General features: G+C 35.2%; 1 protein-coding gene across 7 annotated transcripts in view; it reads left to right on the top strand.

Annotated features, from left to right (window-relative positions):
• LOC106066091 (transcription factor cwo-like) overlaps positions 1-18,695 on the top strand; it is a 37,256-nt gene that overhangs the window by 5,687 nt on the left and 12,874 nt on the right. For all 7 annotated transcript variants that reach the window (XM_056025731.1, XM_056025728.1, XM_056025729.1 and 4 more), the window contains exons 3-6: positions 15,355-15,421; positions 16,020-16,121; positions 17,392-17,482; positions 18,101-18,201. In XM_056025731.1, the coding sequence (XP_055881706.1) occupies positions 15,355-15,421; positions 16,020-16,121; positions 17,392-17,482; positions 18,101-18,201 (361 nt within the window). The remainder of the gene's footprint in view (positions 1-15,354; positions 15,422-16,019; positions 16,122-17,391; positions 17,483-18,100; positions 18,202-18,695) is intronic.

Here is an 18,695-nt window from a genome sequence, read left to right as displayed (position 1 = left end):
CGCAGCAAAATTCAGTTTTGTAGATCTAAAAGCTTATAAAATTGAAAGTCGATGATTATTTAAACATAGGCTAGTGCTATGTGCTTGCCTACTATGTTATGTTGATGAAGCTTACTAAGCCTCTGTAAGACTTAAAGAACAGTGACTAGTTTGCTAGAGTGATTGCCAATTTAGGAATTCCCGGTAATGCGTACTTAGTCGTGTTAGCACCGGATAATCTTTTTTTAAAGTTCTTCCGTTTGTAACTTTTATTTAGTTGGCAACTTTGATGAAGTTTTATTTAGCGTCCTTGACATTTATCGTGAAAACCTCCAATAACTTTTGGATGTCTCAAAATTTAACCAAATACTTGCAATAACATATGGGTTTGTTGTCCAAAATGGACCTTATCTTTTTTAAGTGCGATCCGAGAGCATTATTTTAGAGTTTGTGAAGCTAGAGTGTGTAATTCGTTATCATGTTGGTAGTTTTGGTTGACTTTTATTGTGGATGGAACTTGATTAGCGCAGTTTTTATGCTTATGGCATAATTCTAATCATCTAATTATTTTTGTGGACCGGCTGAAGGGAGAAGGTTTCCGTGCTGTCATGTAAGAAGAAATTTAAAAAAAAAAAAAGGAAAAAATTGCTAGAGTCTGAATTCAAACTCAAGCTTTCATGATGGAAGGCCGACATGTTTTGCCACTGAGCTATTCAAGTATTTATACACATTTACAAAAAAAAAAAAATATATAGTTTTTAGTTTGTTTGTCTGGATTCGAAGGTGTGATTATTGTCACGGGTCGCCCGAGGCCGATTTAGTAAATTTTCCTTATAAAACAAAATTAATGTATTGCTACTAATTATTTAATACTAAGATGCTAAGTAGAAATATATTAGACCCAGCGAAGTGGTCACATTTACAATTAGCCTTGTTAATTTCGCTGGTGGCTTTGAGTTATTTTAGTTAACATTGTGGTGTGGCACGTCATTTGGTCGATAAATCAGTTATTTAAACCTAGACCTGTAATATAGGTGTTAGCTTGCCGTCTTCTTTGTTGTACTTTAGTATGACGTATGTTTTTCTGGTGGTCACGTGACTTGTACGCCTGTCTGTCTCTCTGTCTCTCTCTCTATCTATCTATCTATCTATCTATCTATCTATCTATCTATCTATCTATATATATATATATATATATATATATATATATATTGACAAAGCTTTCAATTTTTAACTATTAGATCTAGTCCGAGATACATTTCTGTATTATGTTAATGTCTCTGGACAGTTGTTGCCATTGTTTGCCCTATAAAGATTTGCTGAATAAAGCATTATTACGATTGACCTTGTTCATTGAACCCAGCAGACGCATAAATAACAGTGTTAAAACTCTATAGACTTGTCTCTATTAGACAAAATGACATCAGTAACTTGAGTAAGACAACTGACATTTAAGGTGTCCTCTTTAACTCTGATGTCATTCCTCTAATACGGTCATCACTCCACTGAAAGTACTCACGATTTATGCACGTCAGGGGTACAAGAAATCCAAGGTGAAAAAAAAAAAGAGACAAAAATATTGAATTTAAACATGGCGTTAGAAACCAAATGAAAATTGATGTTTCTCCATTCATAGATCTTATTTTCTCAACCATTCTCTTTTTGTACCACGCCCTCACGCATCTCTCTCATTTATTCTCTCTCTCTCTCTGTGTCTCTGTCTCTTTCTCTGTGTCTCTGTCTCTCTCTCTCTGTGTGTGTCTCTCTCTCTGTGTCTGTCTCTCTGTCTCTCCTTATGTCTCATCACTTACCTTCACTCCGCCTCTAATATTTCACGTCCCCGCCTTCAGAACATTCTAAACTTATATGCCTCCAAAACATAATGAACATTTGATGTCTTCAGAACATAATGAACATTTGATGTCTTCAGAACATAATGAACATGTGATTCGTCTTCACAACATAATGATCATATGATAAGGATTCATACCATAATGGCCATATGTTTCCACACTGTCCCTGGTGACTATATGTTCATTGTTTTTCTCTTCTAATCCTGTCTGCATTACACTTCTGATTATGGCTGCCTGGTCGTGCGGTTTGCGCGCTGGACTGTCGTTCAGATTTATCGATGGTCCCGGGTTCAAACCCTGCCCGCTCCCATCCCCCGTCGTCCTGCGGGAGGTTTGGACTAGGAAGTAATTATCTTCAACTCTAAAGGAACATCCGAAACATGTAAAACATTTTACAATCTTTCTCTTATATTGATGCTACGCTTGTGATATTTTTGTATCTATTATACAGATGTTTAAGAAAAAAAAAAAAGATGTTTTAGGCACATGCACATCTAGCAGTTTGTGCCAATGAATGATGTAAATTGTAACCAATCATTGATTCGCTGGCTGATGACGGCCACCAGTTTCATGCCGGACAGACACTTGGAACGAATTCTTTTAAGACTTTGATCTTTCGTGTCGTTTGGAGAAAAACTAATGTGTGTTTGTCTCGTTTGAGTTTTTATTCTAAGTTGTTTTTTATATGTTAAGTTTTTTTAAATAGTATTAAATGTTTTAAATTGTCTTTCCTGGAATATCTCGTAACGAAGAGATTTATTTTTTGTTACTGTTGTCCGTATAATTAGCATTTGTTTAGATAGATTATAGAGTTATCATCACATGTGTTGCTCCATGTGCCAGACGTGTCTGTGTGTAACTCCATATGCCAGACGTTTATGTGTGTGTGCAGCTCCACATGTCAGACGTGTGTGTGTGTCACTCCATATTTCAGACGTGTGTTTACCTCAATACGAGAGTTTGATTAGTAGCTTCTTACACCAAGCGAGTATATGTGTGTTTAGCTTGCTATGTCAGACGTGCATGTGTGTGTGTAGCTTTGTCAACATGTGTATGTGTACCTCCTCGTGTCAGTCGGTCGGGGGAGCGTGTAATACAGCTTCATCTGTTAGCCGTGTGGGAATTGTAGTCTATAATAACTGTATCAACAGAAACATGACGTTCGATTATACCTTTCCTTCCATCTTTCTGTTAGCTTCCGCTACCTTGACATTGTTCTACTAGTTCTGACACCGAGGCCTTAATGAAACTGATCATGGCCTTTATAAGATTGATTCACTTCTCCCATTTGATATAGAGGTGAAAAAAAATTTAGAAAAGGTCGAGGCAGATCTATTTGGAGAGAGGTCAAGAAAGATTTTTAAAAAAATAAGGAGAAGAAAGGTGACTGATAAATTATTCTTTCCGACTCCACCGAAAGGCGGCTGTTATCTGTAAACACACGAGGTGTGTGTGTGTGTCTGCGTCGTAGCGTGTGTTTCATTCACATTTCACACGTACACCCACTCTGACTTCTTGCCAAACTTTGAGGCCCTGTTAAGGCTGTGTTTTTGTGTGAAAATGCTAAATTGTAACTAGATTACAACGAGTCAGTTTGATATTACTTAATAAGCCTGATAGTGAGGAAGAAAAACAATTACAATGTCATTTGAAAACATATCTTAGGTCACTATAAAAAAGCAAGAAAATTCTATACTTAGCACTTTAAATTCACTACTTTATCCGGCGTTACACTTCATATAAAAAGATTATTACTAGGCATATAATTGTTACTAGGCCTATTATTATTATTATTATTATTATTATTATTATTATTATAATATTAATGGTGTGACCATAGTTTTTTTTCCCTAAATGTATTTCAAAGTAAAGAATGACTTTAAATTCTAGAAACATAAAATTGAACTTTTTTTTTTTTGCAGAAAAGACTAATATATATATCACGTTTAATGACAGACAAATCTAGATTATTCAAATACATATCTACCTATCGTAGATAGTTGGTATTTGGTTTATAGCTGTGAAATAAGCTTTAAAAAAATACAACTTTGTACACATCTGTGAACAAAAACTCAGTATAACTTTTGTTATAATACACACACACATATATAAGAAATTTGAATTAAACGAAATCTAACTCACTACCAAAAAAAAAAAAAAACAACGTCTTTACTGTCTCGCCTCTCGTTCCTCGTTCTTCTATCACCCACGTGACTTCCTAGCATCATTTATGACAGCCCCTGTCGTGGTTTCATCATTCAGCACCGCCAATACGAATTCTCCCTTTGTTTTTAGCGTTACCTTGGAAACACACGCTCCATAGCACCAATGTAGATTAACTCTTTATCTCCGTAATTATTTTCCACGTTCTGACAGAATTGCTCATTTTTCACATGTGTACATTCTACCCTGTTATGATTAAACTTCAATAGCATTTTTGTTTGTTATCAGAAAACGTGACTTTTGGTATAGAATTATAGGAGAATGCGTGTTCTTTTGATATAACACAAATTGAAATTTATAAAACCAAAAATTAATTTAATTAAATGGAGTCAAATCAACGTAAGTTTCGTTAATTAGGAGAGAAGGAGTTCAAGATTAATGGATACATAGATCTATATAAAATAAAATGTCCAGTACCTATGTAGATACATTGCATTTCGCTCAAACGGTTTCAGTAGTGTGTAGCAGGTAAGCCGTTGCACTTATTGTCATGGGCATCCTTAGTCTACTTACTATTCTGGAACAACTGGGCATCTTAATGATATTATTCCCAACATGTGTCACACCCCCGAGTCACATTTATTTTCTGTTTTGCGCCTAAGTTTTTTTTTTTTTTAATTTTTACATCTTCTAAACTTTATTTTTTAAACGAGCTTTTGCTTGTCCGAACTGCCTGCCTCTGTATCTATCTCCCCCCCCCTTTCTCTCTCTCCCTCTCTCTCTCTCTCTCTCTCTGTTCGTCATCACATTGACAGCTGTAACCACCCAATACAATCGTCTACGAATACAGAAGGCAAGAAGAAAAAGATTGGAGAGGGGGGGGTCCACATTAGATTTTTACGTTTAACCAACAGTACACAAACTACTTATCAATAATAGGTGACGTCAAAATGCAAATATTATAATCTTATGACAGAATGTTCCTTCAAAAAAAAAAAAAAAAAAAGAAGAAAATTACGTCTCATGCGAGTTAATCTAGTCATGCATGTTAATTAGCTTATTCAACTCATCTAAGTTATTGGTTTTGCTGGCTGATTCAGGCAGCCCGCTCCATGCTCTTATGGCACTAGGGAAGAAGGAGCACTTGTAAGACTTTGTCTCTTCTTGTGTAATAAAAAAAAATTGCCTGTATCTTGGTGTCTAAGTATTTATTTTATAACAATATATGTCATAAAGACTTAATACAATAACTTTACAAATGTAACAATACCCGTCTTACGGTAACCAAAACTGTTCATAATAGCCAGTATAACGTTACATGTCAATATTACAATAAGAATTATAATACAAAAAAAAACTATGTGTTAATATTATAATTATTTGGTTTGTGGCTGAGGGGCATAAAGCGCTTGGAAACTTATCAAGTGGGGTCTAGTTTGAATCCCGATCGAGCTGAATTGTGTTTGCTTAGCGCCTAAAGGCAGCAGGAAATCTTTTCCTAGATCTCCCCCCCCACACACACACACAGGTCCACAAAAGAGATGAGACCAGAGCACAATGAGCGTGCTATAGCAACGTCTGAATTATATAAGATAAGATAAGAAGATGAGATGTGCTGTACACATTTAATTAAAAAATCAAAATCTTTTGTTATCGCAATAAAACTACGTTAATATTACAGTAACACTATAACTGTCGATAATACTATAATTATGCGGATAATTATTTAGGATAGATATATCAACAGTACCAAAAGCTATAATATATTCCGGATTTTACTACACCTATTAATCACGTGTTATAATGCTTCTCAAAAATAAACACTTCCAAATCAACTGGAGCGTTACGATCTAGTTCTTCGTTTATCGGCATTTGCTATCTAGGTCAGGGATGAGCCTGCACGAGTTTCGTAACACTCTGTCGATCCAGTTGACGTCTGCCGTGAATCTGCTTCTGCTTAGAACCCAGTTTTTTGACACCTATTAGAGATCTAGTCTTACTGTAAGTTAGTGATGTGCTGTATCTTTGTTCTAGCTGTATTGTTAGTAATTGTTACTGATTCCAGTGCCCAATGACACACTGCCGCTCTCATTGATGTTATTACTAATGTCAGTAGGCCTCTTCTTTGTTATCACCGCACTATTTGTACGATTCTAGACTTAACTCTTTCTCTCCTAATCAACGATACCGTTGTTGATTTTGACCTAATTAAATTAAATTAATGTTTAATTTTTTCAACTTGACTTTGAATGATATAAAAAGAGCACGCATTTCCCTTTTATTCTATACCAAATACAACATTTTCTGATAACAAACAGCAAGCTATTCAAGCCCAATCATAACAGGGGTAGTGCAATAGTAATGAGCAAATAAAGAATTCCTTCAAAACGTGGAAAAATAATTACGGAGAGAAAGAGTTAATTTGAATGATTTTCCCAGTCATCATTTCTTAGTGGATGACGTGGTGTTTACCAGTATTCATAAAATGATTCCTAAATTCTTGTAGTTGCTTTCTGACTTACTCGACTTGTCTCTGTTCACCCCCAGCGCCGCAACCACATCTCCCCACCGAACTCTCGGTTCTGAGCAGCTTTATTCGTGTGTTCCCATGTCTTTTCAGTATCTTGGGATTCGTTTCTGACTGATCTTTTCCAGGTTTAATTAGGCCTGCTCCTCCCCTTTCTATGCAGATTTTAATCAAGTGCCTGCCTTTGTAAAAATTGGTAGTTGGTTGTCGAAAGATGCGCGCTATCTACCTTCAGTTGTCGCTATTTTAATGTCTTTGGCTATGAGTTTTGTTCTCTTCCACAAGTTGACAAGAGATACCTTTCAGGCCACTTGATTCATAGTATCAGGCTACTGTTGGCGAAGGTCTGGAGCATATAGACCTAAATATATTGTATCTAGACTGGACATGGAAAAAAATGTGAAAATGTTTTTTAAAGTTGAAACAAGTTGTTTTTTTCAACCCTAACCTATGTAACATATAATTTAATTTTTATATCTAGTTCTAGTAATTGAACATCAAAAATAAGAGAACTCTCGTCTCTTAATTATTATTTTGCAACTTTCAGTTACATAATCTAGAAAGATCAAGATAATCTATTTAAATTTACATAAGATGATTAATATCAATAGACACGAATTATTTCGATCTTGGATTTTTCAAACATTATCTCAATGGAAACTAACAGGAAATGGCTTTGTTTCATATATTTGCGTGAATATATTGTTCTGTGATTAATAGCCCATTCTAAAAATAATCCGAGAAATGAGTTTGCATTATTTCTAAACTTTGAAATCTAAAGATCATTACTTTTCTAAGACAGAAAAGATTGATTTTCCTAGATTTGGGGCGACTTCCCTTACAGCTTGAAAAAGAGTTACGTACATATATATATATATATATATATATATATATATAATATATATATATATATATATATATAGGCCTGTGAATCGATCAATCGCGAATAAGAATCTGTTTCCGATTTAATGTCTACATATAATATTATGTCTATGGTCTGGAGTTTTTTAGTAGTCTCGGAACCACATAGAAGGACCGACGTTTTTGCTAAAGATGGTTTCCTTCTACTTTATTAATTTCATTTTTCTAGCAGACGTCAAACGGGTAAAATAGTCACTTCCTGTCACAAGTTATGAATGGGAATATCGTTTAAAGTTTTTCTAATATTTGATTTTTAAAGGGAAATAACTGAACACGAGATTGAAAAGACGGAGCCAAAAGTCGGCTAGTAATGAGAATCAAAATCAGATGTCAATCACGAGACAGGCGGCCTTAGCTCAGGGGCCCGGGAGAGTATACATACCATAAGACATCACGCTAACGGGCTCTAATGCTGTGGGCCCTATTATTGTTAAAAAAACATAGTATACTACGTAGGTACTGTAATTGGCTGTTTGACTGAAGTAATAGTGTATTGTAATTGTTCTGCATGTAAGATTGTGTCCCCTGTATATCTAATATTGATTTAGCGGCCTTCAATCAACATTATGATAATGTGTTTGTTTTGAGGGATGGGTTGTGTATTGAGTGTGGCTGTGTACGGACAGACTAGTTGACCTTTAGGGCTGTACTTGGTTGAGTGAACAAGTAATAAAGTGTGTCAGGTATGACTGTGTAGAAGGGAGTCTGTAAACTGGACTTCTCAATGATCCAGGGTTCATACCCGTTGCCATCCCACGTCGTGCTTCGGGAGGTTTGGACTAGGAGTTAAATTATCTTCAACTTTGATGGAACATCCGAAACATGTAAAGCAAACAAGCCTATTTAAGTCTGTTGTCTGGTCACGTGACAAGATCAGCACAATTTTAGTTTCTTGTTATTAAGATGGATAGAGTAGGCGGAGTCTCGTTTGCTGTGTTTGTGCTTTAAATAATGAATAGTCACAACTCTTAATGTGATACCTGTCTGGTGGGTCTGAACCAATTCACGTTTTGAAATAGGCTGAGTCTCGTTTTCTGAGTTTGTGCTTTAAATAATGAATAGTCACAACTCTTAATTAATGTGATATCTGGCTGGTGGGTCTGAACCAATGGACCTCATTCCCCCAATCGTAAACAAACAACATTTAGCCACGTGGTGCTCTATCTCTTCTATATAATTTACGATCTCATGTTTAATTCATGATGGTTGTCACGTGACAGTTATTTTTTCTCGTTGTTTTATCAATAAGATCACGTGACTAAATGTTGTTTATTTGCGATTGGTGAATGAGGTCCATTCACGTTTTGAAATAGGCTGAGTCTCGTTTTCTGTGTTTGTGCTTTAAATAATGGATAGTTACAACTCTTAATGTGATACCTGGCTGGTGAGTCTGAACCAATTCACGTTTTGAAGTAGGCGGAGTCTCGATATGTTTGTGTACTTTCTCCCTTTTCTTGTTGAAGTGACAATGACCTCTATATTTTATCTGGTGTTCTAAATCGATATCACCTTTATCTAGCCCTTAGTCCGATGAACCGTCGGGGCTCCACGCGTGATCCATCTACCGTCTTTCTTCATTCCTGGCTTTTGCCTTCGATAGAACAATCTCTTTCAGTGACAGGCCCGCTTATTCTTTTATGTTGTTTTTTCATTACTTTCTTTGTCTGACTCTTTTTTTTTCCTGGTACTTTTCCCGGTACTTTTCCCGGAAGAAAGATCTTTACCAGCCTTGAGGACTTTGTCAGATAAGTTGATATATAAAAGCCAGTGTGTTTAAATGGTATGACTTAACATCGCTGGAATTAGACTTAAAAAGTCCTTAAGCGATATTAAATGTCAGTACTAAATATTTCTTTTGGGCCCTAAGCTATAATTCCTGTTGCCTATAGGTAAATCCGTTACAATTAATTAAATTAGTAAAATCACTAAATTTAGAAAGCCTTCAGGACAGAAGACTTAAAAGTAAAGTAGCAATTATGCATAAAACACTGAACCAAAATCTTCAAATACAAAAACAAAAATTCAATAAAATACGCAGAAAGACACAAAGATAAAGGCATATTCCTCGTTCCATATGCTATGACAAATTTGTAAAAAAGCTCCTTCTTCCCCAGGGCATGGTATGGGTTGCCTGAGCTAGCCTTGAAAACCAGTGACTTGGCGGAGTTTAGGTTAATATTAACTGGTTAATATGCATGACTAAATGCATGACGCGTAGTAACGTCTGTATCATATAAGATAAGGTAAGATTACTTCACACAAGTCCCAAAGGTGTTTGCTAACAAATTTGAAACTTTGGGATCTACAAATTCGGTAGGCAATGAAGCATTGGGCCTACTGTTGAGACCCGAACCTTGCAACATTGATTTAACGAAGCTTACATCTAAAGTTTATGCCATTTTAATTTCCTGGTTAACCGTTACTGTCTGATATTTTTTTTTTAAATAGTAAACTAAGAACCTGTACATCGATATCTAGTTATCTTTGCACCTTTTTCCCGGGAATTTTAATCAACACGCATGCGCAGCGCGGGAATGATGAGCAGTCCTGAGTCGCGTGTGGTAACACGTGACGTTCTAAATATATCTAGTTGCCGCCGTCGTTAACTCGTGTCAGCGGGGGAAAAAAAGCAACGGAGGAGAGGGAACGAAGTGGTCGGCACATCACAACACACACACACACACACACAAGTATGTGTATTGCTGTATGTGTTGTGCGTAGGGAAAAAAAAAAAGAAAACAAGGGGAAAGACATTGTTTATCTTCGTATTTGTCAAGACAGACCGTGAACTGTCAATATCTGTATCTTGACAAAGTTGTCTCGGTCGATGCACCTTTCCATGCATATGGCGAGATGATGGTTATTCAAATCGTTTTGTTCCATGTCATTGATTCGATGCCAGCTTTTAAAAAAAAATATTTTATCTGAGCTGCCTTTCAGTTTATGAAGAAATTTAATTTCTTCGATTTAGTTTATAAACTTGGCCTATAATGCTGGATCTGTGATGGTTATAGCAACCTGGTTCTATTTCTCCTATTTAGTAAATCAATATTTTAATACTGATAGCTGTAATGTAACCTATCAGTGCCTCGACTCCCCTGCAAATAAATGTTTTGAAATTATACTTTTATATGGTTATCAGATTTGTTAAGTTGTTTTTTTTAAGACAGCACTTTTAATTTAGGCTCTATACACAAAAACACTGTAAAAAAAATATATTATTAAAAAGAATCTCCAGATTAACACGTACTATACTAATTATAGTATCTTAATGCTCATTATTTTATGAACTAAATGGCAGGAGCATAGGTCAAAAAGAAAACTTAATGTTGGTACAAGAGACGACGAAGCAATATCTAAAGAGATCAATAATTTCTACCGATATTTCGACACTAACGATTTTCATGGTTTTAAGACTTAAAGCCCATTGAAGTTTATAAATGTCAACAACTGTTTAGAAATAGCAATTACTAAAGAGCAAGCCTCCAACATTTTCAAAAACGTCAACCTAATGAAAACTGGTGGGGTCTGATGGAATAAAAGGGCGAGTCCTAAAAGATTGTGCTGAACAAATAGCTAAAGTTTTTCTTGAGATTTGTTTTCCCACTTCATTAACCAAACAGCTAGACTTACCTAACACTAATGTAAGATTGTTCTTTATTGATTTCTCATCAGTATTCAACACCATTCAACTTCATTTACTTTTTTTAATACAAAATGTTAAAACAAAAACTGAACGAAATGATTGATTTTCGAAGGGAAAAGACGGAAAATGATATATTGTTTCTTTAGCTTGAGAGCACATTAAAATAGTTCACATTTTTAAATACTTGTTCTGTCGTAGACAATACATTAAAGTTTACTGCAAATACTGATTTATATCTCATCTTCTCTGTCCCTTGACTTTCGTTGTGTGGGTGCTGTGACAGTAACAAATCCCTCCACTTTTCGCCGTTCTGCAGCAGTATCTTATCTTCTTATATAATAAAGACGTTACTTCAAATAAGAAGATGATTACGTCCTAGTGTTATGTAACCAATGACCTAAATTCTGTCAAGTCACTGGTTTTCCTGGCTAGCTCAGGCAACCCATTCCATGCTCTAATAGCGCTAGGGAAGAATGAGTACTTAGAAGGATATCAGCAAAAAAGGGCAACAGAGATTACGATTACTAAGAAAAATGTTCCCCTTTAGTGTTAGCGAAAAGGCCTTGGCAATGCTTTATCATGCTGCAGTATTTTATAATAATAATAATAATAATCTTTATTATCCGTAAGGAAATTTGTCTTACAATTTGTGCATTACACCAAACAAAAAACATTATAACTATAAGAAGCCAAAGTGTACATTCACACCAGACTCACTCATAATTTACATGTGACAAAGTTTATACCAGATTGTTCTTATTTAATGATTTGATTGCCAGGGGAACAAAAGAGTGTTTGTGTCTGTTTGTCTTTGCTATCGGTGTCTTGTATCTCTTTTGTGATGGTAAAATCACAAAATCCTGACACAAAGGGTGATTCTTTATTTCGAGGATCTCGTTAGCTTTTTTAGAGATGTTTGTCTCAAACAACTGCCCAAATGGGGTTTGTTTTTAGCCAATGATTTTGCCAGCAGCATTTAGGATTCTATTAAGTTTATTTTTAGTTTTAATGCTCAGATTGCCATACCAGGCAGTGATATTGAAACTTAAAATATTTCAACAACACAGCCTGGTAAGGCAATCTGAACATTAAACACAAAATAAACTTTAGAAAATCCTGATTGCTGCTTGTTAGGTCATTGGTAACAAGTAAAAACTCCACTTGGACTTGGAGAGATACATTTATAAAAAAAAAATATCTTCTGGGTCAAGATTTTGTGATTTTACCATCACAAAGGAGCTACAAGACATCGTTTACAAAAACAAAATAGACTCAAAAACTCTTTTGTTCCCCTAGCAATCAAATCATTAAATATAATTTAATATTTCACGTGTAACTTTTGAGTGAATATATTTAGTTTTCTATAGTCTGGGAAACCAAAAATTCTCGACCTGTATGGCGACATTTATGCACTACGCAAGACAGCAGGGTTTCTGCCCAGGGCTTTTGCAAGAGAGGATTTGAGCCTCTTAAGCCCTCACTCTAATGGAGTTTGATGATGATGATGATCATGATGATGATGATGATGATAGTTATTTAGGTTTTGTTTGGTGTAATGCACAAATTATAAGACAAATTTCCTTACGGATAATAAAAATATAAATATTAGGCCTACTAGTAGGTAATGGCTGCCTGGTCGTGCGGTTTGCTCGCTGGACTGTCGTTCGGATTTATCGACGGTCGAGGGTTCAAACCCTGCCCGCTCCCATCCCCCGTCGTCCTGCGGGAGGTTTGGACTAGGAAGTAAACTATCTTCAACTCTGAAGGAACATCCGAATTATGTAAAACATTTTACAAAACATTTTACAATGAAACCACTGTATTGAATACGTAGGTAATGAAACCACTGTATTGAATACGTAGGTAATGAAACCACTGTATTGAATACCATACTTTTGATATATTTTTGTTGTCGTTTACCATTCCAGTTGTCTCCCATTAACAAACGTATGGCATAATCGCTAATGAAAATGATTGCGCATAGTGATCTAATTAGTATTTCATTAAGCTTGATTATGTCCTTTGATTGTAGCAATTATTTCGTCAGTACAGTTATGTAAAGATGAACTTTGACCCTTGCCCATGATTAATCCCTCCCGTTAGAGTATATTTATGTTCAGTGAGTCTCAAACTGACGTTAGACTGGGACATTAGCTGAGATTGCACAGTTGTATTTCTTTCATGTGTTATGTAATGGAAAAAAATACTTTGAAAATCCTAATTATTTAATGAAATACAGACGTTACTTTAAAAAGGTGATTACGTTCATGCATTTAGTCATGCATATTAACCAATGACTTAAATTCTGCCGAGTCACTGGTTTTCCTGGCTGGCTCAGGCAACCCATTCCATGCTCTAATAGCACCAGGGAAGAAGTTTCTTAATGTTTGTTTTTTTTTTAGTTGATGGGTCCCAAACAGAAGATGCATATTCTATTATTGGCCTAACCAAGGTTTAAATAACATTTTAGTTTTATGTTCTTATTTGATTTATTGACATTTCTTTTATTACAAATGGAAATATTCTGAGCAAACTTAGAAATCAAATTTGTCCTAGCATATGGAACTAGGAATGTGTCTTTATCTGTTTGTCTTTCTGTGTATTTTATTAGATTTTGTTTTTGTATTTGAAGAGTATGGTTCTCTCCTGAAGGCTTTCTAAATTTAGTGATTTTACTAAAGGTGTTACCCTAGTCTAATGTGACTATTCGTTTGTTATGAATCTCACTGGTCTGGTTTGTGTCTGTTCCAGTTTCTTAATGTTTTCTTGAGTCGAGGGGTCCCAAACAAAGGATGCATAATCTATTTTTGGCCTAACCAAAGTTAAAAAACATTTTAGTTTTATGTTCTTATTTGATTGATTGACATTTCTTTTATATATACATGGAAATATTCTGAGAAAACGTTTTCATTCTCCTGGAGACGATATAGGCCAGTGCCAGTGCAAAATCTTTCTTTACCCAAAGAAAGATCATTTATTTAAATATCCAGCGTTAAAACGTTTACTATAGAATTACAACAATTATTGAGTTGATCATGTAATAGCATCAGCTTGTGACATGTTCATCTCGGATAACCTCTCATGACCTTTACCCTCTTTGTTATCTTGTCAGGTAGGCATATGTAGGCCTATATTGATACAGTGTGCTGATAGGTAATTGTGATAGTTTGAATATACCACAACCATGAACATGCCAGTTTGTTATAGACTTATAAAACTGAGAACACTAGAGTTGAAAACCACATGTTCGTGTAATATGGCTTTAATACAATGAATGACTTAACACAGTACACATATCTCTCACATTTTGTGAACGCATTCTTACGGACGAGTTACACACGCATGGACAGCTACAAGAAATCTTTGCCCAAATCCAAGGGACAGAAGCGGCCTTGGGGGAGTGGTGCATCCGTTCCAGGACACGCGCCGTAGGGGAGCCCCGGGATAAAGAGAATCTTTTGTCACCGCCAGCTCATTCGCAGCCCTGAAATGACTCTCGCCCAGGGCCCGCGCACTGTTATGACTGCCTCTGAAAGGAACCTGTAATATAAGGATACATATAAAATTGTGCTAATCAAAGTCATAATGATAGAAATATCTAAAAGAATTACCCCCCCCCCTTTTATTTTCCATCGACGAACTTGACCTATTTGTAGATATTTAGCTGTAGATATGGCGGGCAGCGTATTTCTGTGTGTGTAGTCTAGTTATTTTTTCCACTCAAAGACTCAGTGTTCAAACCAACAGGCGAATTCTTTTTTTTTTGAAGATTACTTTCGTTGCTTTGTTATTCATGACTTCCACATAACGAAAATGAAAAGAATAAAATGAATAAACTTAAGAAAGAGGCGTCGCTTTCCCCTGCATAGTGGCAGACAGGTAAAGCATTTGGTTTCCCAACCGAGGAGCTGGAGGTGTCTCAAGTTCGAATCTCAGTGATTGACTGGGAAATTGGCATTTCATGATTTTATAGGGCAGCTGATGTAAAGGCTATCTAGCTGTTTCTATGGGCGACGGTTAAAATTGTAAATATGAAGAGAAATAGCGGGAGAGAGAGAGAAAATCGCCTTTACTTTCCATAATGTTGCGAGTTGGATGGACTATGGCGCGTCATAAAAATCCCGAAATTCAAAATCCCAGTCTTAATTAATAGTGCTGTCCTTAAATTTGCTAGCGATATAATTCTGAAACTCCAGGAAAGTATATAACTATATAGTTCAGTGAAGCTACAAGCTGTGATACTAACGTGCAATTTCCACTCTCAGGTTGTTGAATTTCGCCACAGCAGCAGATGAATTTGAACTTTGCTTGAAGCGGCAGAAAATACCCAGAGTAAGTAGAACAATAAATAATGAATGTTAGTGAGATAGGCCTAAAGACCTAGATCTATAGTCTAGGAGCCATACATAAAACACTGAACCATAATCTTCAAATACAAAAACAGAATTTAATAAAATACTCTGAAAGACACAAAGATAAAGGCACATTCCTCGTCCCATATGCTAGGACAAATGTGTACAAACACTCCTTCTTCCCTAGTGCTATTAGAGCATGGAATGGGTTGCCTGAGCTAGCCAGGAAAACCAGTGACTTGGCTGAATTTAAGTCATTGGTTAATATGCATGACTAAATGCATGACGCGTAGGACGTAATCATCTTCTTTTTTGAAGTAACGTCTGTATTATATAAGATAAGGAGCTGCTAGAGGGAGTTTCCAGACCAATTATTATTATAATATAGTTAAAACAAATTTAGAACATGAAAATCAATACTATATATATATTATATTCCTCTCATTCAGGTGTTTGTTCTAATTTCATAACATTGATTCTATAACTATAAAAAAAAACACAAAGAAATTGTTCCTGTGACCTTATAATGAAAACAATTGTTATCTTTTTAAAAAACTGTTTATTTTCTGATCTGCCAGGACCCAATGTCTCATCGCATCATAGAGAAACGACGTCGTGATCGGATGAATAATTGTCTGGCTGACTTAAGTCGCTTGATACCTAGCAGCTACCACAAACAGGTAAGGATTTACTAGAATTCTATCTATGTTTTTTTAGTTTTATAAAGTCAACATATTAATGTTTAAAAAAGTACTTTCTTCTGTTTTCTAAGCACTTTTTAAACTCTTTTTTGATGTGTAACTTCCTATTCTTTTTGTCTGTCACAAACAGGTCAGGATTTACTAGAATTCTATCTATGTTTTTTAGTTTTATAAAGTCAACATATTAATGTTTTAAAAAAAGTACTTTCTTCTGTTTTTTTAAGCACTTTTTAAACTCTTTTTGATGTGTAACTTCCTATTCTTTTTGTCAGTCACAAACAGGTCAGGATTTACTGGAATTCTATCTATGTTTTTTAGTTTTATAAAATTCAACATATTAATGTTTAAAAAAAAGTACTTTCTTTTGTTTTCCAAGCACTTTTAAAACTCTTTTTGATGTGTAACTTCCTATTCTCTTTATGTCAGTCGAAACTGGGATAGATTCTAAGTGTGAATAGATGATGGTCTGGGAAATAATTAGGCCCTATAGTTCCCAGGTCTTATAGAGATGAGATGTTGAGGGCCAGCACCTATGGATCCGCATGTGAATGGATGGCAGCTGTTTTTGATGCTGCTTTGAAAGTGTTTCATTGTGAACTATTGAATGCTATCGGGAAAGAAGAAATGCCTATGAAGAGTCTCTGATTTAGTGGCGAGGATTGGAGCAATCACCATTTTGATGAATTTTTTGGGGAAAACAATGGATGGGCCAGAGAGTCTTCTGGCTTGTGTGCCATTCACTGCAGGATGAAAGAGACGATAAAGGAGAAGGGGACTTAGTGCAGGGGCCAGAAAAGTGAGGGGTTGTGGTGGTGTTGTGCTGTGTAGGTGTGTAGGGATCTTTTCTATTTGGGCCTACCTTTGAAGGAGGAGAAAAATTGTCCTGGTTGAAATAAACCTATACCAGCTATTTAAACACTAGTGAGGCATTGGTATCAGCTAGTATATACATATATTAAGGTGTGATAATATAAGAATATGCCATTTAGATTATTTTGGAAAATCAATTTTCCCTTGTAAAAAAATTACTGTCTCCCCCCACCTTCCTTTCAACATCTCTTTGTGTTTAGTCTTTTAAAAGAATTGTGATCCGTGTACTGTCCTATTTCTAGAATGATACTTTAATTCTTGTAAATCCACAAAAAAATAATTTCTATGTTTATCTTTTGACTCTTAGTTGTGTTTTTTTTTTTTTTTAATTTTAAATAATATTATTATTATATTTTTCTAAATGTTTCTACATTCAAAGGGTCAAGGCCGTATAGAGAAAACGGAGATAATTGAGATGGCAATCAAGCATATCAATCTTCTGCAACAAAGAGTGGACCAAGCGGACAAAGGTTTCTGGAAATTTAATCTGCAGTTTATCTGCGTTGTCATTTTTTATTATATCTTGAAAGTACATATACCCTGTTGTAGTTATTATAGTTTAATTATTATTTTTTAATGCTTCATTTTTAAACTGTGTTTTAATCATCGGAATGAAAATATTCTAGACTTTTCAAATGACATTTTTGAAAATATCAAAATGTCATTGTTTTTTTTTTGTGTAAGACATAATTAAAGAGTCATATGCTTCTGTTGCAGGCTTGTATTTAAAAGCTTTAGTCTGCCATTTAAGCTGGTAGTTTTTACATAACACCCTAAATGAAGTAGATTTCATAATATGCTATAAAGACTTTAAATATTGGAGCTACTTTGCAATTCAATACCTTACTATCATGAACCTGTCACTGTAGAATTTCAGTGAAGTCCACAACCCTCAGGTTTGCCCATTTCTGTGACCCACAAATAATCAAAGGGCTGTAAGGTCTGCACAATGACCAACCTTTTCTATATTCTCTTACCTGAACAAGTTTCCAATTATATTGTTTTGACCAGTTCTCTGATTCATAGTATACATTTTTTAAAAATCTCAATGACAACTTGATCTCTTGAATAAAAATGTCTTGATCTAGATTCCAAAGATGAGAAAGTTCCATCAACTCCAGCCCAAGTTCCACCAGTAGAAAGATGTTGCTGTGCTACTAAATTTTACATGGGATTTAAAGAAGCTCAGGTAATGATTTTAAGTTATTGTGTTAGGAAAGTATTCCAGTGTGAGAAAACCAACTAATTTACCAATTTTAAATTTATTTATCCCATTGCATGTGTCTGTGAGAAGTTGCTTCCTTTATTTATCACTGGAACTAGAACAGACACAAAATAGAGCAGTGAGATTTATAACAAACAAATATTCACATTTGATTAGAGTAACACCATTAGTAAAATTAGAGACCCTTTAGTATAGAAGACTAAAAAATAAGGTAGCTATAGTACATAAAACATTAAATCATAATTTACCAATACAAAACCTTATAGCATTCTCAGACACAAAGATAAAGGCACATTTCTTATTTCATAAGCTAAGACAGATTTGTACAAGTGCTCCTTTTTTTCTAATGCTATTAGACCATGGATTTTGGCAGATTTTAAGTCACTGATAGACATGTATGATTAGATTGACACATGGATACGAGAGGGATGTAATTATCTTCTCTTTTGAAAGAGCAT

This window comes from Biomphalaria glabrata, chromosome 4, assembly GCF_947242115.1.
Source record: "Biomphalaria glabrata chromosome 4, xgBioGlab47.1, whole genome shotgun sequence".
NCBI lineage: Eukaryota > Metazoa > Mollusca > Gastropoda > Planorbidae > Biomphalaria > Biomphalaria glabrata.
The sequence above is the reverse complement of the archived record's forward strand: the minus strand, read 5'-3'. Positions and strand labels throughout refer to the sequence as shown.